The 23,086-nt window shown below is 43.7% G+C and overlaps 1 protein-coding gene across 5 annotated transcripts; it reads right to left on the reverse strand.

Annotated features, from left to right (window-relative positions):
* Positions 1-1,255: 1,255 nt before the first annotated feature.
* On the reverse strand, positions 1,256-22,777 carry LOC110508945 (metal-response element-binding transcription factor 2). 5 transcript variants are annotated; one of them, XM_021589867.3, is made up of 15 exons: positions 22,531-22,777; positions 21,716-21,932; positions 21,521-21,602; positions 19,078-19,173; positions 15,910-16,007; positions 14,746-14,870; positions 14,587-14,682; positions 14,410-14,478; positions 13,991-14,114; positions 5,900-5,967; positions 5,649-5,822; positions 3,727-3,835; positions 3,561-3,604; positions 3,367-3,474; positions 1,256-2,303 (listed from the first exon to the last, which is right to left on the reverse strand). In XM_021589867.3, the coding sequence occupies exons 1-15, from the start codon at positions 22,533-22,535 to the stop codon at positions 1,931-1,933; spliced, it is 1,788 nt and encodes a 595-aa protein (XP_021445542.2). In that variant the 5' UTR covers positions 22,536-22,777; the 3' UTR covers positions 1,256-1,930. The 5 variants fall into 5 exon arrangements, with proteins under 5 accessions (XP_021445542.2, XP_021445543.2, XP_021445544.2 ...); XM_021589868.3 differs by having other exon boundaries at positions 1,417-2,303; positions 3,367-3,471; XM_021589869.3 differs by having other exon boundaries at positions 1,788-2,303; positions 3,367-3,441.
* Positions 22,778-23,086: the final 309 nt, after the last annotated feature.

Here is a 23,086-nt window from a genome sequence, read left to right on the forward strand (position 1 = left end):
ACCTAGCCACTCTAAACCCCATTCACACCCCCTACCTAGCCACTCTAAACCCCATTCACACCACCTACCTAGCCACTCTAAACCCCATTCACACCCCCTACCTAGCCACTCTAAACCCCATTCACACCCCCTACCTAGCCACTCTAAACCCCATTCACACCCCCTACCTAGCCACTCTAAACCCCATTCACACCCCCTACCTAGCCACTCTAAACCCCATTCACACCCCCTACCTAGCCACTCTAAACCCCATTCACACCCCCTACCTAGCCACTCTAAACCCCATTCACACCCCCTACCTAGCCACTCTAAACCCCATTCACACCCCCTACCTAGCCACTCTAAACCCCATTCACACCCCCTACCTAGCCACTCTAAACCCCATTCACACCCCCTACCTAGCCACTCTAAACCCCATTCACACCCCCTACCTAGCCACTCTAAACCCCATTCACACCCCCTACCTAGCCACTCTAAACCCCATTCACACCCCCTACCTAGCCACTCTAAACCCCATTCACACCCCCTACCTAGCCACTCTAAACCCCATTCACACCACCTACCTAGCCACTCTAAACCCCATTCACACCCCCTACCTAGCCACTCTAAACCCCATTCACACCCCCTACCTAGCCACTCTAAACCCCATTCACACCACCTACCTAGCCACTCTAAACCCCATTCACACCCCCTACCTAGCCACTCTAAACCCCATTCACACCCCCTACCTAGCCACTCTAAACCCCATTCACACCCCCTACCTAGCCACTCTAAACCCCATTCACACCCCCTACATAGCCACTCTAAACCCCATTCACACCACCTACCTAGCCACTCTAAACCCCATTCACACCCCCTACCTAGCCACTCTAAACCCCATTCACACCCCCTACCTAGCCACTCTAAACCCCATTCACACCCCCTACCTAGCCACTCTAAACCCCATTCACACCCCCTACCTAGCCACTCTAAACCCCATTCACACCACCTACCTAGCCACTCTAAACCCCATTCACACCCCCTACCTAGCCACTCTAAACCCCATTCACACCCCCTACCTAGCCACTCTAAACCCCATTCACACCCCCTACCTAGCCACTCTAAACCCCATTCACACCCCTACCTAGCCACTCTAAACCCCATTCACACCCCCTACATAGCCACTCTAAACCCCATTCACACCACCTACCTAGCCACTCTAAACCCCATTCACACACCCTACCTAGCCACTCTAAACCCCATTCACACCCCCTACCTAGCCACTCTAAACCCCATTCACACCCCCTACCTAGCCACTCTAAACCCCATTCACACCCCCTACCTAGCCACTCTAAACCCCATTCACACCCCCTACCTAGCCACTCTAAACCCCATTCACACCCCCTACATAGCCACTCTAAACCCCATTCACACCACCTACCTAGCCACTCTAAACCCCATTCACACCCCCTACCTAGCCACTCTAAACCCCATTCATTTTACATTCTGCCAAAGCTGATCTCTTAACCTCTTCAGTTTACAAAACCGAAACAGATCTGAAACACAAAAGACAAGTCACAGAAAGACCATATCACTGGAAACGCAAGCGCCGCTCCAGACTGGGCAACACGGGGAAGCCCGATCTCAGAAGAAGAGTGCAATTAAGCAGAGGGGGCGTGGTGTATGGCCAATATACCACGGCTTAGGGCTGTTCTTAGGCTGTTCATATACCACAAACCCCCGAGGTGCCTTATTGCTATTATAAACTGGTCACCAATGTAGTTAGAGCAGTAAAAATAAATGTGTCATACCTGTGGTATACGGTCTGATATACCACAGCTTTCAGCCAATCAGCATTCAGAACCACCCAGTTTATAATGCTTTTTAAACGCTGTGTAAACATGTTAAGCGCTACGTATGTGTAATAAACTACGTAAGCGCTACGACAAGTTTAGGAGGCAGTGACGCCCTCCCACTCCACCAGGTATTGAACCTTGCCGTCCAGGTTGACCCGGCGAGCTAGGATGCGGTACTTCTCCCCGCACTCCAGGCGGCCTGCCACCCCAAAGTAGCTACTGATTGAGCTCTTCAGGTGGGACAGCTGACCGCCGTGGCCCAGCCCGTGCACTATGTCCGTGGAGTGGAGCCCCGGCAGGGGGATGGGGGGCTCTGGGAGGTGGTGGGGGTCTGGCTGGTGAGGAGGGGGGATCTCAGGGTTGGGGGGCTGGAGGGGGGCCCGACGTGGCCGGCCCCGTCGCCTCTTCAGGGGGGGCTGGGCGATGGGCCAGTGGCGACCCGTGAACGTCTTACTGGAGCTACACAAGCTGGGGAGGAATAGGGAAGAGAAAGAGCAAGAGGCGAGAGAGAGAATTAGTGAGGTTGTGCACTGATGTTGGGCTATTAGGTCTGCCTTCCAATTCATCCCAAAGGTGTTCGATGTGGTTGAGGTCAGGGCTCCGTGCAGGGCAGTCAAGTTCTTCCACACCGATAGACAAATCATTACTGTATGGACCTCGCTTTGTGCACAGGGGCACCGACATGCTGAAACATGAAAGGGCCTTCCCAAAAACTGTTGTCAAAGTTGGAAGTACAGAATAGTCTAGAAAGTCACTATGGGGTAGGATTTCCCTTCACTGTAACTATGGAGCCTAGCCCGAACGATGAAAAAATAGGCCCAGACCATTATTCCTCCTCCACCAAACTTCATAGTTGGCAATATGCATTGGGGAAAGTAGTGTTATCCTGGCATCCGCCAAAACCAGATTTGTCCGTCGGACTGCCAGATGGTGAAGCTTGATTCATCACTCCTGAGAAGGCGTTTCCACTGCTCCAGATTCCAATGGTGCCGAGCTTACGCCACACCAACCGACGCTTGGCAACGCACATGGGGATCTTAGGCTTGTGTGAGGCTGCTCGGCCATGGAAACCCATTTCATGAAGTTCAAACAGTTATTGTGCTGGTGTTGCTTCAAGAGGCAGTACAGAACACGGAACTGAGGACAGACAATTTTTACACGCTTCAGCACATGGCGGTCCTGTTCTGGGAGCTTGTTTGGGCTACTACTTCGCAGCTGAGATGTTGCTGCTCCAAGACATTTCCACTTCACAATAACAGCACTTACAGTTGACCGGGGCATCTCTAGCAGGATAGAAATATGACAAACTGACTTGTTGGAAAGGTGGCATGCTATGATGGTGCCACGTTGAAAGTCACTGAGCTCTTCAGAACAGGCCATTCTACTGCCAATGTTTGTCTACGGCGATTACATGGCTGCATGCTGGATTTTATACACATGTCAGCAGCTGGCATGGCTGAAATAGCCAAATCAACTCATTTGAAGGGATGTCCACATACTTGGTGTACCATAATGCTATTGTAGAATGTACCTGGACTGTCTGGAGAGGCTAGTTGAGGTAGTTTCAGTGGTGCGGACGGCACTGATGGATTCCATCTCGGAGGTACTGGAGGAGGGAAGAGATCTGTCACTCCTGCTGCTGGGAGTAAAGAAGAACACTACCATTCAACAGTTTCACAAACTGAGCAACATTTTCACAAATTACATTTTTGGGGGATAGCTGACCTCCTTAAGGACTGGGTATCCAGAGGTGGTGGTGGCTTCATATCCTTCAGGGGGGATAAAGAGGTATTACACATCTCAATGGATGAACAACATACCTCTAAAAATGTTTTAACTTTGGGTAAAGGTGTTAACGTTGATCAATAGAAGTAGTATTAAACACACACACCTGGGCCAAGAGTTCACTGGAGCGACTTCGCTTGGCCAGAGTCGCCAGGGAGTGACCTCCCTGTTTCTTCATCTTCTTGGCCTTCTTCACCACGCCATTGGTTACTTCACTGGAACAACCAGATTCACACCGTCAAATTGAGTCATCATAGTTTACTGAAAAGGATAGTTATCTTTTCTGGTCCCTTATCTTACCAGTCAACTTCAGGCTAACCAAACCCAACCAAAAGTACAGAGATAAAAACCAAAACAGTCTGACCAGGATACAGTGTGGCAAAAAAGTATTTAGTCAGCCACCAATTGTGCAAGTTCTCCCACTTAAAAAGATGAGAGAGGCCTGTAATTTTCATCATAGGTACACTACTATGACAGACAAAATGAGAAACACAATCCAGAAAATCACATTGTAGGATTTCTTATGAATTTATTTGCAAATTATGGTGGAAAATAAGTATTTGGTCAATAACAAAAGTTTCTCAATACTTTGTTATATTCCTTTTGTTGGCAATGACAGAGGTCAAACGTTTTCTGTAAGTCTTCACAAGGTTTTCACACACTGTTGCTGGTATTTTGGCCCATTCCTCCATGCAGATCTCCTCTAGAGCAGTGATGTTTTGGGGCTGTTGCTGGGCAACACAGACTTTCAACTCCCTCCAAAGATTTTCTATGGGGTTGAGATCTGGAGACTGGCTAGGCCACTCCAGGACCTTGAAATGCTTCTTACGAAGCCACTACTTCGTTGCCCGGGCGGTGTGTTTGGGATCATTGTCATGCTGAAAGACCCAGCCACGTTTCATCTTCAATGCCCTTGCTGATGGTTTTCACTCAAAATCTCACGATACATGGCCCCATTCATTCTTTCCTCATTGGTCCCTTTGCAGAAAAACAGCCCCAAAGCATGATGTTTCCACCCACATGCTTCACAGTAGGTATGGTGTTCTTTGGATGCAACTCAGCATTCTTTGTCCTCCAAACACGACGAGTTGAGTTTTTACCAAAAAGTTCTATTTTGGTTTCATCTGACCATATGACATTCTCCCAATCTTCTTCTGGATCATCCAAATGCTCTCTAGCAAACTTCAAACGGGTCTGGACATGTACTGGCTTAAGCAGGGGGACACGTCTGGCACGGCAGGATTTGAGTCCCTGGCGGCGTAGTGTGTTACTGATGGTAGGCTTTGTTACTTTGGTCCCAGCTCTGTGCAGGTCATTCACTAGGTCCCCCCGTGTGGTTCTGGGATTTCTGCTCACCGTTCTTGTGATCATTTTGACCCCACGGGTTGAGATCTTACGTGGAGCCCCAGATCGTGGGAGATTATCAGTGGTCTTGTATGTCTTCCATTTCCTAATAATTGCTCCCACAGTTGATTTCTTCAAACCTGATTCAGTCTTCCCAGCCTGGTGCAGGTCTACAATTTTGTTTCTGGTGTCCTTTGACAGCTCTTTGGTCTTGGCCATAGTGGAGTTTGGAGTGTGATTGTTTGAGGTTGTGGACAGGTGTCTTTTACACTGATAACAAGTTCAAACAGGTGCCATTAATACAGGTAACGAGTGGAGGACAGAGGAGCCTCTTAAAGAAGAAGTTACAGGTCTGTGAGAGCCAGAAATCTTGCTTGTTTGTAGGTGACCAAATACTTATTTTCCACCATTTGCAAATAAATTCATTAAAAATCCTACAATGTGATTTTCTGGATTTTTTTCTTCTAATTTAGTCTGTCATAGTTGAAGTGTGATGAAAATTACAGGCCTCTCATCTTTTTAAGTGGGAGACCTTGCACAATGGCTGACTAAATACTAAATGATGGCTGACTAAATACTTTTTTGCCCCACTGTTTTTAGCATGCAAAAAAAAATGTGTTTTTAAATTAGTATGTTTTTTCATGAGCTTCTCATAACATAATTTAGTAGAAACTTGAGATCCACCTTGTGTTGGTAAGAGGCTTGATAGCCTTCCTGCCTTTGATCTTGATCTCGTTGGAGGCCCTCTCTGGCTCCCCTCTGTTGGCCAGCAGGTCAGAGCTCTGGGGACCCGGAGGAAAACGGATCCTCAGCCCAAAGAGGTGCTTCTTCTTCTTGATCTCCTTCCCTGACATGAACCTAAGAGAGATGGACAAATGAGGGTGGATTTGTATGCTAACATTACAGAAATCATAAGGTCAGAGAGAGTTACTCACATGCTGTGATTGCTATTCAGTGCTTCCAAAATACTTTCATATCGGTCCGACTGAGGAGTGGCTGAAAGCTGGATTTGGAAAAATGAAAAAGTCAGATTTATTTAGTGTTAAAATGTCATATACTGCTGTATCAAATAAAATAAACTCAACAAAAATATAAAAACGCAACATGTAAAGTGTTGGTCCCATGTTTCATGAGGTGAAATAAAAGATACCAGAAATGTTCCAGATGCAAAAAAAAGCTTATTTCTCTAAAATGTTGTGCAGAAATGTGATTACATCACTGTTAATGACCATTTCTCCTTTCCAAGATAATCCATCAACCTGACTGGTGTGGTATATCAAGAAGATGATTAAACGGCATGATCATTACACAGGTGCACCTTGTGCTGCGGACAATAAAATGACACTCAAATGTTCAGTTGTGTCACACAACACAATGCCACAGATGTCTCAAGTTGAGGGAGGGTGCAATTGACATGCCGACTGCAGGAATGTCCACCAGAGCTGTTGCCAGAGAACTAAATGTTAATTTCTCTACCATAAGCTGCCTCCAACGTAATTTTAGAGAACTTGGCAGATTGTCCAACTGGCCTTACAATCGCAGACCATGTGTAACTCCGCCAGCCCATGATCTCCACATCGTCTGAGACAAGCCACCCGGACAGCTGATGAAACTGAGTAGTATTTCTGTTTGTAATAAAGCCCTTTTGTGGGAAAAAAAAGAACTGATTCTGATTGCCTGGGTCTGGCTCCCCATTTATTTATTTTGGTTTTCCATTAAAACGATAAGAAAAAGTCCGAAATTTAAATTTAAAAAGTGTAAAGAGGCTGTTGAGCTGCTACCAGCAATATTTCTCTCTCTCGGAGGACCTGAGCCCTAGGACCATGCCCCAGGACTACCTGACATGATGACTCCTTGCTGTCCCCAGTCCACCTGGCTGTGCTGCTGCTCCAGTTTCAACTGTTCTGCCTTATTATTATTCGACCATGCTGGTCATTTATGAACATTTGAACATCTTGGCCATGTTCTGTTATAATCTCCACCCGGCACAGCCAGAAGAGGACTGGCCACCCCACATAGCCTGGTTCCTCTCTAGGTTTCTTCCTAGGTTTTGGCCTTTCTAGGGAGTTTTTCCTAGCCACCGTGCTTCTACACCTGCATTGCTTGCTGTTTGGGGTTTTAGGCTGGGTTTATGTACAGCACTTTGAGATATCAGCTGATGTACGAAGGGCTATATAAATAAATTTGATTTGATTTGACTCTGTTGCAAGGGAAGTGACACAATTTACCTAAAATAAATTCACGTTCGCAGGCAATATTAACTAAATATGCAGGTTTAAAAATATACACTTGTGTATTGATTTTAAGAAAGGCATGGATGTTTATGGTTATGTACACGTTGGACCAACTAGTCCTTTTTCGCGAATACGCACCGCATCGATTATATGCAACGCAGGACACGCTAGATAAACTAGTAATATCATCAATTTTATAAGATAAGTTTAATGCTAGCTAGTAACTTACCTTGGCTTCTTACTGCATTTGCGTAACAGGCAGGCTCCTCGTGGAGTGTAATGAGAGGCAGGTGGTTAGAGCGTTGGACTAGTTAACTGTTAGGTTGCAAGATTGAATCCCCGAGCTGACAAGGTTGAACAAGGCAGTTAACCCACTGTTCCTAGGCTGTCATTGAAAATAAGATTGTGTTCTTAACTGACTTGCCTAGTGAAATAAAGGTGTTAAAAAAAAATATATATATATATTTTTTTTATCAGCCAAATCTGTGTCCAAAAATACCGATTTCCGATTGTTATGAACTTGAACTTGGCCCAAATTAATCGGCCATTCCGATTAATCGGTCAACCTCTACAACAGGCGTTTGACTGCTACGCCATCTTGGATATTTTGCCTGGGGAAAGTTGTGTAATTTAAATTAAAACCAGAGAGCAAGAGGCAAAATTTGGGCTACTTTAGTGAATTTGTGAGCCGTACAAGATATTGCGAGATACAGATTACCAAGATATATGCACGCTGTTCTGCCTGCCCCTTCCTCTTTCTCCCTCATGCTGTTCTGCCTGCCCCTTCTTCTTTCTCCCTCATGCTGTTCTGCCTGCCCCTTCCTCTCGCTCCCTCACGCTGTTCTGCCTGCCCCTTCCTCTCGCTCCCTCATGCTGTTCTGCCTGCCCCTTCCTCTCGCTCCCTCACGCTGTTCTGCCTGCCCCTTTCTCTCGCTCCCTCGCGCTGTTCTGCCTGCCCCTTCCTCTCGCTCCCTCACGCTGTTCTGCCTGCCCCTTCCTCTCTCTCCCTCATGCTGTTCTGCCTGCCCCTTCCTCTCGCTCCCTCATGCTGTTCTGCCTGCCCCTTCCTCTCTCTCCCTCACGCTGTTCTGCCTGCCCCTTCCTCTCTCTCCCTCGCGCTGTTCTGCCTGCCCCTTCCTCTCGCTCCCTCGCGCTGTTCTGCCTGCCCCCTCTTCTCTAGTGATGCGAGTGTGATCAATCTTTGGTCTGTTGCATGTGGAATATTACAGCCTATTCATTGATGATAGGCCCTGCTTTACTGAAGTGCGACATTATAAGCCAAGAACTTGCGAGATACAGCTTTTGATTGCTGATAGATAGGCCTAGTGCATGGTTCTGACTGTCTGCCTGGTGGCCGACCTGCCTATACTGTGCCCCTTCCCTCTCACTCCGTCCCTCGGTATGAAAATGCAGGTGTTTGTGTTCTCGGGAGTACGGCAACTAATCCGTCTCCTCCGATCCAAAAACACTTAATCTTAGGAGTTGATTCCGGTGTCTTGATACTCAGAAATGGGATTCGACACCGGAATCCGACTCCCCACCATTACGTCATTAACAATTGGAAAGGGGAAAGCATTTAACCCAACCCCTCTGAATCAGAGAGGTGCGGGGGGCTGCCTTAAAAACCTGTTGACGGGTGGGGTTCCCTTTTGGGAACGACCCCTCCCACGTTCAGCTGGAACGTGGCGCATGGAACGCAAAAATATTCTTAGAAATATTTAACCTCCACACATTAACAAGTCCAATACCTCAAATGAAAGATAAACAGCTTGTTCATCTACCCAGCATGTCAGATTTTTTAAATGTTTTACGGCGAAAACACACCACATATTTATATTAGACCACCACCGAAACGAAGACAAGAGGCAGCCATTTTGTCCCAGAAAATATAAAATTATAAAAGCAGGATTAAAAAATAAATCATTCACTAACCTTCTGAAAATCTTCATCAGATAACAGTAATAGGACATGTTACACAGTACTTTTTTTTTTTTTTCAATAATATGCCATTTATATCCATAAATGTCCATTTACATTGAATTCATGTTCAGAAAATACTGAAAAATGTCTGGAGAAAATATAGATAGCGCCACAAGATAACGTAAATAGACATCATAAACTTTGACTAAATATACATGTTCTACATATAGTTAGAAAGATACACTGCTTCTTAATGCAATCGCTTTGTTACATTTCTTTTTAACGTTACAGAAATCGCTCATTATTCAATATTCTGAGACGGCGCTCAGACATAAGCAATATTTCTCCGCTATGTTGGAGTCAACAGAAACACACAATTTCAGCATAAATATTCCCTTACCTTTGATGGTCTTCGTTCAGAATGTACTGGAAGGGTTCATACTTACCTAAAACATTGTTTGGTTTCAAGTCTTGTGTCTTTGTATTAGCATCTGCTAACAATATCAGCTGAAATGCACCCAAAATTTCCTCTGGTCCCGAAAAGTTGCGCATCAAAACTTAAAAATTACATATTATATGTCGACTAAACAGGTCAAACTAAGTGCAGAATCAAGCTTTAGGATGTTCTAAACGTACAAAACAAATTTCAATTCAACCGGTCATTGTTAGTTCTCCTCCGGAGTGCTGGAACAAAGGAATGAATGTGACCAATTAGCGCCCTAACGCACAGGTATTTTCTCGCGACACGCACTCAATTCACTCCCATAGGGCCAAAACTCGCGGGATTTGAACGATTAAACACTCTACTGAATGAGGACATCTAGTGGAAGACATAGAAAGTGTCCCCAGATCCATAGCTGGTTGGGAAGGGTGGGAGCGATCACGTCAAAGTTGCCCCAACTTTCATGATCCCAAAACTAGTTTGGAAGAATGCCTGCCCTGTGAGTTCTGCTATACTTACAGACATAATTCCAACGGTTTTAGAAGCTTTAGAGTGTTTTCTATCCAATAATAATTATTATATGCATATATTAGCAATTTTGGACAGATTTTTTTTCAGTTTACTATGGGCACGCAATTCCTCCAAAGGGGGCAGTATTCTGCCTAGCCCTAACAGGGCGAAAAAGGACTAGTTGGTCCAACGTCTACATAACCATAAACATCCAGGCCTTTCTTAAAATCAATACACAAGTGTATATTTTTAAACCTGCATATTTAGTTAATATTGCCTGCGAACATGAATTTATTTTAGGTAAATTGTGTCACTTCCCTTGCAACAGAGTCAGGGTATATGTAGCAATTTGGGTCACCTGGCTCGTTGCGAACTGTGTGAAGACTATTTCTTCCTTACAAAGACAGCCAACTCCGCCAAACGGGGGATGATTTAACAAAAGCGCATTTGCGAAAAAAGCACAATCGTTACACGACTGTACCTAACCATAAACATCAATGCCTTTCTTAAAATCAATACACAGAAGTATATCATTTTAAACCTGCATATTTAGCTAAAAGAAATCCAGGTTAGCAGGCAATATTAACCAGGTGAAATTGAATCACTTCTCTTGCGTTCATTGCACGCAGTCAGTGTATATGCAACAGTTTGGGCCGCCTGGCTCGTTGCGAACTAATTTGGAAGAATTTTACATAATTATGACACAACACTGAAGGTTGTACAATGTAACAGCAATATTTAGACTTAGGGATGCCACCCGTTAGATAAAATACAGAACGGTTCCGTATTTCACTGAATAAACGTTTAGTTTTCGAAATGATAGTTTCTGGATTCGACCATATTAATGATCAAAGGCTCGTATTTCTGTGTGTTATTATGGTATAATTAAGTCTATGATTTGATATTTGATAGAGCAGTCTGACTGAGCGGTGGTAGGCGGCAGCAGCAGGCTCGTAAGCATTCATTCAAACAGCACTTTTGTGCGTTTTGCCAGCAGCTCTTCGCTCTGCTTCAAGCATTGAGCTGTTTATGACTTCAAGCCTATCAAATCCCGAGACTAGGCTGGTGTAACCGATATGAAATGGCTAGCTAGTTAGCGGGGTGCGTGCTAATAGCGTTTCAAACGTCACTCGCTCTGAGACTTGGAGTAGTTGTTCCCCTTGCTCTGCAAGGGCTGCAGATTTTGTGGAGCGATGCTTCTAGGGTGGCTGTTGATGTGTTCCTGGTTCGAGTCCAGGTAGGGGCGAGGAGAGGGACGGAAGCTATACTGTTACACTGGCAATACTAAAGTGCCTATAAGAACATCCAATAGTCAAAGGTATATGAAATACAAATGCTATAGAGAGAAATAGTCCTATAAATACAATATTAACTACAACCTAAAACCTCTTACCTTGGAATATTGAAGTCTCATGTTAAAAGGAACCACCAGCTTTCATATGTTCTCATGTTCTGAGCAAGGAACTTAAACGTTAGCTTTCTTACATGGCACATATTGCACTTTTACTTTCTTCTCAAACACTTCGTTTTTGCATTATTTAAACTAAATTTAACATGTTTTTGTAACAATTTTTCATGTTTCATTATTTATTTGAGGCTAAATTGATTTTATTGATGTATTATATTAAGTTAGAATAAGTGTTAATTCAGTATTGTTGTAATTGTCATTATTACAAATAAAAATAAACATTTTTAAATTGGCAACTGCTTTTTTTGGTCCTCCAATAATCGGTATCGGCATTGAAAAATCATAATCGGTCGACCTCTAGTCTGTTGTCTTGTCCCGTCCCATGTATATATATCTTTTTTTCTTGATTTCTTCAAATATATTTAATTTTTTACATCTCAATTTCCATCTACGAAATGAAAATACTCTCCTGCAACCCGCCTCACCCAATGTGGTACGGATCTGCCACTCTGCACAGCGCGATATCAACCCAGAGCATATCGGACTGCTTTTTCTCTACCACATCTCAGGATTTCTACCGCAAGCTCTGAACCTTTGCACCGGCTCATTGCAGCTAGCTAGCTGCTATCCGAGTGGCTACTCCTGGCTAACGCCTCTGTCCCGAAGCAAGCACCAGTTAGCCTGGAGCTAGCCTGGAGCTCGGCCCATCTCCTGGCTAGCCGAAGAGGTCCATCAGCCAATTCTTGTGCTTCAAGACATATTTTGCCATTGGCCTGAACCCTTTTACTGCCGACACAGAGCCCAGCCGATCCATCACGACTGTTCTGCCAACATAACCGTCCCAGGGGGTTTCAACAAAATCTGGATCTCTATAAAAATCAGCTGGGCTAAATCTGGACCCTCTTTTTAAAATGGTCAGCCGAAATTGTTGCAACCCCTATTACTAGCCTATTCAACCTCTTTCGTGACGTCTGAGATCCCCAAAGATCGGAAAGCTGCCGCGGTCATCGCCCTCTTTAAAGGGGGAAACACTCTAGCCTCAAACTGTTATAGACCAAAATCTATCCTACCCTGCCTTCCTAAAGTCTTCGAAAGCCAAGTTAAACAGATCACCGACCATTTCGAATCCCACCGCACCTTCTCCACTATGCAATCTGGCCCTTCTTTGGGCACTGTAATAACAAACCTCCAAACGAGCTTCAATGCCATACAACACTCCTTCTGTGGCCTCCAACTGCTTTTAAATGCAAGTAAAACTAAGTGCATGCACTTCAACCGATTGCTGCCTGCAACCTCCCGTTCGACTAGCATCACTACTCTGGACGATGCTGACTTACAATATGTGGACAACTACAAATACCTAGGTGTCTGGTTAGACTGTAAACTCTCCTTCCAGGCTCACATTAAGCATCTCCAATCCAAAATTAAATCCAGAATTGGCTTCCTATTTCGCAACAAAGCATCCTTCACTCATGCTGCCAAAAATACCCTCGTAAAACTGACTATCCTACTGGTCCTTGACTTCGGTGATGTCATTTACAAAATAGCCTTCAACACTCTACTCAACAAATTGGATGTAGTCTATCACAGTGGCATCCGTTTTGTCACCAAAGCCCCATATACTACCCACCACTGCGACCTGTATGCTCTTGTTGGCTGTATGCTCTCACTACACATTCGTCGCCAAACCCACTGGCTCCAGGGCATCTATAAGTCTATGCTAGGTAAAGCCCAGCCTTATCTCAGCTCACTGGTCACCATAGCAACACCCACCCGAAGCATTTGCTCCAGCAGGTATATTTCACTGGTCACCCCCAAAGCCAACACTTCCTTCGGCCGCCTTTCCTTCCAGTTCTCTGCTGCCAATGACTGGAACGAATTGCAAAAATCACTGAAGCTGGAGTCTTATATATCCATTTTTATCTTTAAGCATCAGCTGTCAGAACAGCTTACACAGCCAATCTGTAAACAGCACACCCAACTACCTCATCCCCATATTGTTACTTATCCTCTTGCTCTTTTGCACCTCAGTATCTCTACTTGCACATCATCATCTGTACATCACTCCAGTGTTAATGCTAAATTGTAATTGTTTTGCCTCTATGGCCTATTTATTGCCTTACCTACCTATTCTTCTACATTTGCACGCACTGTACATAGATTTTTCTACTGTGTTATTGACTGTACGTTTGTTTATGTGTAACTCTGTGTTGTTTTTGTCGCACAACTTTGCTTTATCTTGTCCAGGTCGCAGTTGTAAATGAGAACTTGTTCTCAACTAGCTTACCTGGTTAAATAAAGGTGAAATAAATAAAACAAAAGGTCTTTATAGCCTATCATCTAGTTATGCTATAACACAGAAAATAATATGTTTGTGATAACGGCACTGTGATAATTTTTTAGGGGGGGAAATTATTTTTTTTCTTGACGTCAAGGATCACAATTTTGTTTAAACGTTTTAACGTTTAAACATTCACACCCCTATTCCCAACTGTGTCGAGCTTCGTCCTACCTCCCCGAGCTGCATTTGCTCCCAGTTGTCGTTGATGTAAGTCATCAGCTCCAGCTCAGAATCAAAGTACTTCTTCTTGTGAATCACACTCATGTTGTAGAGGCTCAGGTGTGCAACGTCCACCCTATTGGACAGAAACAAGGAAGGAAGCACAGAACAGCCACAAGTCAATGATTCAGTATGGGGATTGACGTGGAATAGAATAGCTTCATTTTGCCTAGAGGGAACTATGATAGACTGCTACCCCAGTTTCATCAAATAAATAAACACACACACACACACACACACACTGTTAAACTGATTCAGTGTCATTGGGGTATCTTGTTTGCTTCAACAGGTGGAAACAATAGATCAACAGCTCGAGTGAATAACATCAATCCGTCTCGTACACCAATCAATTCGACACAAGTTTCTCTCACCATCTAAGAGGCAGTCGTTTGAGGTACTCTGGTTCACTACTGCAAACTGAGCAAATAAATAGATAGAACCTGGTGAGAAAGAAGCACAGGAGTAGATTTATTTTCTTGCATGCCATAGGTAGTCACTCGGCACATGTTTCCTGAGAGATGACTTATCATACGAGGCTTGTTTAGTACCTGTCTCCATAGAGCATGGGCGTCTTAAAACACTGGATACATGCCTCGTGGAACCACTGCTTACACCTGTTGCACTGCAGCATCTTCAGGTACCAGCTAAAGGAGAGAGGGGTTAAAACAGTGTGTGTGTGTGTGTGTGTGTGTGTGTGTGTGACTCACTCTCCAGGCCCTCCACAGTAGCAGTAACATTGCTGGATGTTGGTCTTGTGGCCCTGGTCCCACGCCAGGTCCTCTAGGGAATAAGGTAGAGACTGCTTCAGCTCCTGCAGGGCTTTGGGACCCTTCTGTCAGAGAACACATACACCGGACTGTGAGCTCAATTTGGTTGGAGCGTTCCCTTACTATTACTACAACCTTTTCACACAGTGGTTCTGTAATATGAATATTATGTGTGTGTTCACTTTCCAGTGTTTGCATATTGCATTATTCTGTATTGTATTACAAACTGGGTGGTTCAAGCCCTGAATGCTGTTGTCTGAAAACAGCAGTACATCAGACTGTATACCACGGGTATGACAAAACATGTATTTTTACTGCTCTAATTACATCGGTATACAGTTAATAATAGCAATAAGGCACCTCAGGTATTTGTGGTATATGGCTAATATACCACGGCTAAGTGCTTTATCCAGGCACTCAGCGTTGAGTCGTGCAGAGAACAGCCCTTAGCCGTGGTATATTGGCCATATACCACACCCCCTCGGACCTTATTGCTTAATTAGTGCATTTATTTTTGTGTACCTTGCATGCTGAACTCACTAAAGAGTAAATGGACAATATACACAGACAAAACATTAGGAACACTGTCCTAATATTGCGTTGCACCCCCTTCTTTTGCCCTAAGAACAGCCTCAATTTGTCGGGGAATGGACTCTACAAGGTGTCGAAATCATTCCACAGGGATGCTGGCCCACGTTGACTCCAATGCATTCCACAGTTGTGTCAAGTTGGCTGGATGTCCTTTGGGTGGCGGACCATTCTTGATACACATGGGAAACTGTTGAGTGAAAAACCCAGCAGCGTTGCAGTTCTTGACAAACCGGTGGACCTGGCACCTACAACCACACCCCATTCAAAGGAACTTAAATATTTTGTCTTACCCATTCACCCTTTGAATGGCACACACACACAATCCATGTCTCAAGGCTTAAAAATCCTTCTTTAACCTGTCTCCGCCCCTTCATCTACACTGATTAAAGTGTATTTAACAAGTGACATCAATAAGGGATCAAAGCTTTCACCTGGTCAGTCTGTCATGGAAAGAGCGGGTGTTCCTAATGTTTTGTACACTCAGTGTTAGTAATAATATAGTATCGTAAGTACCTCTGTTGTGGCTAACACACACTCCCTACAGAGCCACTTCTCATCGGTGTCGATCAGGCTGGAGTCGATGATGGGTGAGTGGCAGAGCTGGTGGTATCCTGAAAGGTAAAGACGGGTCACAGTTAAGAGAGAATTACTATTGTATCAATACATTTTTCCCAGAGGTGGGACCTCTAATGACTAGATAGTAAACAAGGAATCCTTAAAATGGGATATGAACCTACAAACATCTGGCCCAAAGCATAATTTCCCAACCTTGTCTTTGCGCTACAGGACGAAGAAGTTACATTTTGACCAGAGGCGGAACCCTCTTGACAACACGTCGCTCCACTTGAAATTCGCATAAAGTTTTTCCACCCCTCTGCTAGCAGGGCTCCACCCTCCCACAATTTCTCTGCATGTCCTCATTGAAAATTAACGGGGGCGGAACATCTCTTGTCGAATTCGTTGTTGGTGAAAATCCACTCTTGGGATGGTGATTAGGCCCTACCTTGTCTACATTGTTAGGAAGGTGATTAAGCCCTACCTTGTCCACATTGTTAGGAAGGTGATTAAGCCCTACCTTGTCCACATTGTTATGATGGTGATTAAGCCCTACCTTGTCCATTGTTATGATGGTGATTAAGCCCTACCCTGTCCATTGTTATGATGGTGATTAAGCCCTACCTTGTCCATTGTTAGGAAGGTGATTAAGCCCTACGTTGTCTACATTGTTATGATGGTGATTAGGCCCTACCTTGTCTACATTGTTATGATGGTGATTAAGCCCTACGTTGTCCACATTGTTAGGAAGGTGATTAAGCCCTACCTTGTCCATTGTTATGATGGTGATTAAGCCCTACCCTGTCCATTGTTATGATGGTGATTAAGCCCTACCCTGTCCATTGTTATGATGGTGATTAAGCCCTACGTTGTCCACATTGTTATGATGGTGATTAAGCCCTACCCTGTCCATTGTTATGATGGTGATTAAGCCCTACCTTGTCCATTGTTAGGAAGGTGATTAAGCCCTACGTTGTCCACATTGTTAGGAAGGTGATTAAGCCCTACATTGTCTACATTGTTATGATGGTGATTAAGCCCTACGTTGTCCATTGTTAGGAAGGTGATTAAGCCCTACGTTGTCCACATTGTTAGGAAGGTGATTAAGCCCTACCCTGTCCATTGTTATGATGGTGATTAAGCCCTACGTTGTCCACATTGTTAGGAAGGTGATTAAGCCCTACCTTGTCCATTGTTATGATGGTGATTAAGCCCTACCCTGTCCATTGTTATGATGGTGATTAAGCCCTACCTTGTCCACATTGTTAGGAAGGTGATTAAGCCCTACCTTGTCCATTGTTATGATGGTGATTAAGCCCTACGTTGTCTACATTGTTATGATGGTGATTAAGCCCTACCTTGTCCATTGTTAGGAAGGTGATTAAGCCCTACCTTGTCCACATTGTTAGGAAGGTGATTAAGCCCTACCTTGTCCATTGTTATGATGGTGATTAAGCCCTACGTTGTCTACATTGTTATGATGGTGATTAAGCCCTACCTTGTCCATTGTTAGGAAGGTGATTAAGTCTACCCTGTCCATTGTTAGGAAGGTGATTAAGCCCTACGTTGTCCACATTGTTAGGAAGGTGATTAAGCCCTACATTGTCTACATTGTTATGATGGTGATTAAGCCCTACGTTGTCTACATTGTTATGATGGTGATTAAGCCCTACGTTGTCTACATTGTTATGATGGTGATTAAGCCCTACCCTGTCCATTGTTAGGAAGGTGATTAAGCCCTACGTTGTCCACATTGTTAGGAAGGTGATTAAGCCCTACCTTGTCTACATTGTTAGGAAGGTGATTAAGCCCTACGTTGTCTACATTGTTAGGAAGGTGATTAAGCCCTACCTTGTCCATTGTTAGGAAGGTGATTAAGCCCTATGTTGTCCACATTGTTAGGAAGGTGATTAAGCCCTACATTGTCTACATTGTTATGATGGTGATTAAGCCCTACGTTGTCTACATTGTTATGATGGTGATTAAGCCCTACATTGTCTACATTGTTATGATGGTGATTAAGCCCTACCCTGTCCATTGTTAGGAAGGTGATTAAGCCCTACGTTGTCCACATTGTTAGGAAGGTGATTAAGCCCTACATTGTCTACATTGTTATGATGGTGATTAAGCCCTACGTTGTCTACATTGTTATGATGGTGATTAAGGCCTACGTTGTCTACATTGTTATGATGGTGATTAAGCCCTACCCTGTCCATTGTTAGGAAGGTGATTAAGCCCTACATTGTCTACATTGTTATGATGGTGATTAAGCCCTACGTTGTCTACATTGTTATGATGGTGATTAAGCCCTACGTTGTCTACATTGTTATGATGGTGATTAAGCCCTACCCTGTCCATTGTTAGGAAGGTGATTAAGCCCTACGTTGTCCACATTGTTAGGAAGGTGATTAAGCCCTACGTTGTCTACATTGTTATGATGGTGATTAAGCCCTACCTTGTCCATTGTTAGGAAGGTGATTAAGCCCTACGTTGTCTACATTGTTATGATGGTGATTAAGCCCTACGTTGTCTACATTGTTATGATGGTGATTAAGCCCTACCCTGTCCATTGTTAGGAAGGTGATTAAGCCCTACGTTGTCTACATTGTTATGATGGTGATTAAGCCCTACGTTGTCCACATTGTTATGAAGGTGATTAAGCCCTACGTTGTCTACATTGTTATGATGGTGATTAAGCCCTACGTTGTCCACATTGTTAGGAAGGTGATTAAGCCCTACGTTGTCTACATTGTTATGATGGTGATTAAGCCCTACGTTGTCTACATTGTTATGATGGTGATTAAGCCCTACCTTGTCCATTGTTAGGAAGGTGATTAAGCCCTACGTTGTCCATTGTTAGGAAGGTGATTAAGCCCTACGTTGTCTACATTGTTATGATGGTGATTAAGCCCTACCCTGTCCATTGTTAGGAAGGTGATTAAGCCCTACGTTGTCCACATTGTTATGATGGTGATTAAGCCCTACGTTGTCTACATTGTTAGGAAGGTGATTAAGCCCTACGTTGTCTACATTGTTAAGAAGGTGATTAAGCCCTACGTTGTCTACATTGTTATGATGGTGATTAAGCCTACCCTGTCCATTGTTAGCAAGGTGATTAAGCCCTACCTTGTCCACACTTGTCGCAGATGACAATCTCGTTGGGATCCTCTGAGCACTCATCCTGGCATATTGTGCAGACCATGTCCTCTCCTCCCTCGTCCCCTAAAAAAAACACAGGTGGGACGGGTCATTCCTCTAGATCAGGGTTTCCTAAACTCGGTCCTGGGGCCCCTCCTGGGTGCATATTTAGTTTTTTGACATAGCACTACACAGCTGATTCAAAATAATCAAAGCTTGATGATGAATTGGTTATTTGAGTCAGGGTGTAGTACTAGGGGGAAAAAACTAAACGTGCACATGTGGTTGGGGGGGGGGGCAAGTTTGGGAAACTCTGCTCTAAACAACAGAGAAAGACCAACAACGCATAACAGTTAACTTTTGTACTTTATAACTGACAAACAAAGGTGCGAGACCATGGTGGGATTTCACCAATGTGATGTGTGCACAGTGCTATATGCAGTCCTGTCTCCACAAACCTATCCCCATGTGCTACCAATCCAACACAATCAAACAAGATATGCTACTTTCACCCAAAGTTGACTGAAAAAGGAATCTGTCATTCATATCCAGTCCAAAGAGGGAGGGACCCTTTTTTTAAGTGGATGTCATTTAATATAGAAGTTAAAACACTTTTATTTTATTTTTTTTGCAACACCTGCAACCTCACAAAATAAAATGGTGTAGTCTAACATGCTGACCACACCACTCCCGTCTCGTGCGCTGCAAAATAATGCATGTTATTCAATCATTGCACTCAGACTGCTCGCGCGTGTCTGCGTTGCAAGGTGCTAAAATATAACTTGGTTCTATTTGTGACGCTTGACGCACTGCAAGTCCCACCTCCTCATTGGTTTTCAGGAGCATATACCCACGTGGGTGATTGAAAGATGAACTGAGGTCCACTCTCCAGTCCAGTCGGTGGTGCACCTTAAAGTTGGTTGCCAACCGCCATATAAAGTCCAAAGAAGAAGCCTGAAGGAGGAGAGATTACTAGAAACAAACTTTTACCCTTTTATCTATGGATTAATTGTCGGAGAAGACCTAGTGCATTTCAGGTAAAATAACAACCCAATGTTTATATCTCAGGACAAATTTTCTAGCAACAGCAAGCTAGCTAGCTAAATTGCCATAAATGTCTCATGCTTTTCGACCTGTCCCCAAATTAATATAGTTGGTTCAGAGTTTGTTTTGATATTTCAACCTGCGTGTCCTGATCGTGTCTAGTGTAGGTGGACAAAATGGCGATGGCGGACGCATGGTCTGGTCAGAGTGTAAGCATCAGTGTAGGTAGCCCATCTGTATACAGCCCATCTATCTACCTCATCCCCATACTGTATTTATTTATTTAGCTCCTTTTGCACCACAGTATCTCTACTTGCACATCCATCTTTTGCACATCTACCATTCCAGTGTTTAATTGCCATATTGTAATTACTTCGCCACCATGGCCTATTTATTGCCATAACTCCCTTATTTGACCTAATTTGCACTCACTGTATATATACTTTGTTTTCTTTTTTTCTACTGTATTATTGACTGTATGTTTTGTTAATTCCATGTGTAACTCTGTGTTGTTGTATGTGTCGAACTGCTATGCTTTATCTTGGCCAGGTCACAGTGGCAAATGAGGACTTGTTCTCAACTAGCTTACCTGGTTAAATAAAGGTGAGAAGAAAAAAAATCTGTGCAAAGGCCATGAACTTTATAACTTTATGTGACTTTAGTTGAGGCCCAACTTAAATTAATTCCTACTCAAATTCAACTGGGGGTGCCATTTGAGGTTCAACATAACACAATCACATTTTCTGCCACTTAGAATAAATATGATTGTCCAATTCCAATATGTCAAACATCAGTCATGAGTCATCTAACTAAAAATAGGTGCTAATAGATGACAATTCATTTCTAGGCCCCTCCCTGAAGTGGGACTCATTAACAAAATTAACATGTATGAACACAGTAGTAACACAGGCTGAGGAGTGCCTTCCCTATGCTTGTCTGTGGGGAATTTACAGTTGGTGTAGGAGATTCTGTGGTCTGTTAACTGTCAGGGACAAATTACAAAAGATAAACCAGGAGGAGATTGAAGAAATCTCAACAAAGGATATCAAGACAAGCAGAGATAGAATGACTGAGGGCAAGCCTAACGGAATGAATATACACATTTAACTGAAACTGTACATCCTGGAGAATAAATTATACTGCAAAATTTTAAGGATTCTGCTCAAGGTCTATTGGCAGTATCTATGGAGAAAATAGAAAGGCATGTATTTTTCCTAGCAGACGGCTTTTTTCTTTAGAGTGTAATACATACACATTACACAGATATCCAACAAAATTAAAGTTCAACATACTATCAAGTAAGCATAAAACAGTCCATCGCATTGACTATCAAAAATATGACTGGAACTTGACATGGCAGCATGTCTTGTGCAGAAGAACTACTTGCCTGTCTGAATGTCCTTCCACAGAACCCAGGACTTGGACCGATCTTCAAAGACAACAAAGCAGCGGTGCTTGTCCTTATTTATCTGAGGGAGAAAAAAAAATATCAAGATCCTTTAATGCAAAATGACATAAGATGTGTCTGAAATTGCATTTACACCAAATTGAAACTTTCCACCTAGTAACTACAGGTGCTTACCTTTGTGATAGTCCCCAAATAAAACAGCCCATCCGACCATCGGGCTAGGACCTCTTGTCCCTCGTCAAACCTGTTGCCGAGCTTGGTGTCCGTGTCCCCTCCATGTCTATCCTCGGTAGAGTGGACGCTGGTCAGGGACACTGGCGTCTTGCACTGCTGCCGAAGGGAAGGTGCTTTCTGCTGGTGGACCGGCAAGCGCTCTAATGCCGTTGAGTCTCTGTCATATTGGAAGAGAGAGGTGAATTAATTCCTACATCGTGTCCCCCCCCCCAAAAAAAATAGGGGTCACTGTCAAGCGTTCATTGTATTGAAGCTACAAGCCAATTGAGTCTCACCAAAGCAGCAGATCTGAGACACGTATTAAAAGGGGATTATTTCAATGGGGAACACTGGAAAGCCAAATCACATTTTTTAAGTAACAGTAGCAAGTCATGCACGCTTCTCAATATAGAATTGTCTAGAATTTGACAGGTTGCGTCAACTCAGCTGTCAAGTAACTCAACATACTAGATATGTGAGAAAATGAATAGTCTTGGGGTGTTAGAGCCCTATCCCACTCTCTGCACCTTCACTTCTTCCTTTTGTTCGTGGGCTAGTTTGCTAGCTAGCTGTCTGGACATTTGCATCCGGGCTGAAATAATGAATTGATACTATTAACTTATACGTTTTCAGTTCAATGGCTAGCTGGATACATCCTGTATGCAATTTGTCTTAGCAGTTGTCTACAGGCACAGGTTTCGAGCTATAACAGACTGAATGATTCTGGAGCGCACCCTCAGCGAATAACATGTTATTTTGATAAGTTTGCGAGCTACCTCATTCGGTCAGTTGGGAGGGTCAAAATGCCATATATATTGAAATACTCGGTCGTAACCGGTGATTGGCGTCTTGTCCAAATATCGGTAAATCTCTTTGAAATGCTCCTCTCAAAATATGACACAATATAAATTTTGTTTAGAAAATAACAAACGGGTCATTCTCCCCTAATACATTCGCCATTTTTATTTCCCGCTGATATGGGAGTGCATTGTGGGAAGCGCTCGGTCAACCATGGCAGAAAGGGAGGCCCTACTCGGCGGGAAATTTGTTTCCCTCCAGCAGTTAGTGTTGTTTCGCCCACCAAGCAAGGAGTTTTTGTATGGAGGTCAATGAGAGTGTCGAATTTGGTCAACAACAAAAAAAAATATTTCTTATTTGCTACGTGATATTTATTTGATCCAATAGAAGTTTCATAATGCTGATATAAGTAGGGAAGGGGACATCCCGGAAACTTAAAGAAAAAACACTTTATTATCGGAGACGTCTCGAGATGGCTATGCATGTTCATTAAATGAGGCTTGTAACATAGCTTCACTCTCCACTGAATACAGG

The sequence above is a fragment of the Oncorhynchus mykiss genome, chromosome 28, assembly GCF_057628025.1.
Source record: "Oncorhynchus mykiss isolate SJ-2025 chromosome 28, ASM5762802v1, whole genome shotgun sequence".
Lineage (NCBI taxonomy): Eukaryota > Metazoa > Chordata > Actinopteri > Salmoniformes > Salmonidae > Oncorhynchus > Oncorhynchus mykiss.

What these genes read in the sequence shown, in the direction of transcription:
- LOC110508945 (XM_021589867.3), bottom strand. An exon ending in ATTTGGGGACTATCACAAAG is followed by an intron (nt 21,603 to 21,715) that starts GTAAGCACCTGT and finishes TTTCTCCCTCAG; the next exon opens with ATAAATAAGGACAAGCACCG. An exon ending in GTGGAAGGACATTCAGACAG is followed by an intron (nt 19,174 to 21,520) that starts GCAAGTAGTTCT and finishes TGTTTTTTTTAG; the next exon opens with GGGACGAGGGAGGAGAGGAC.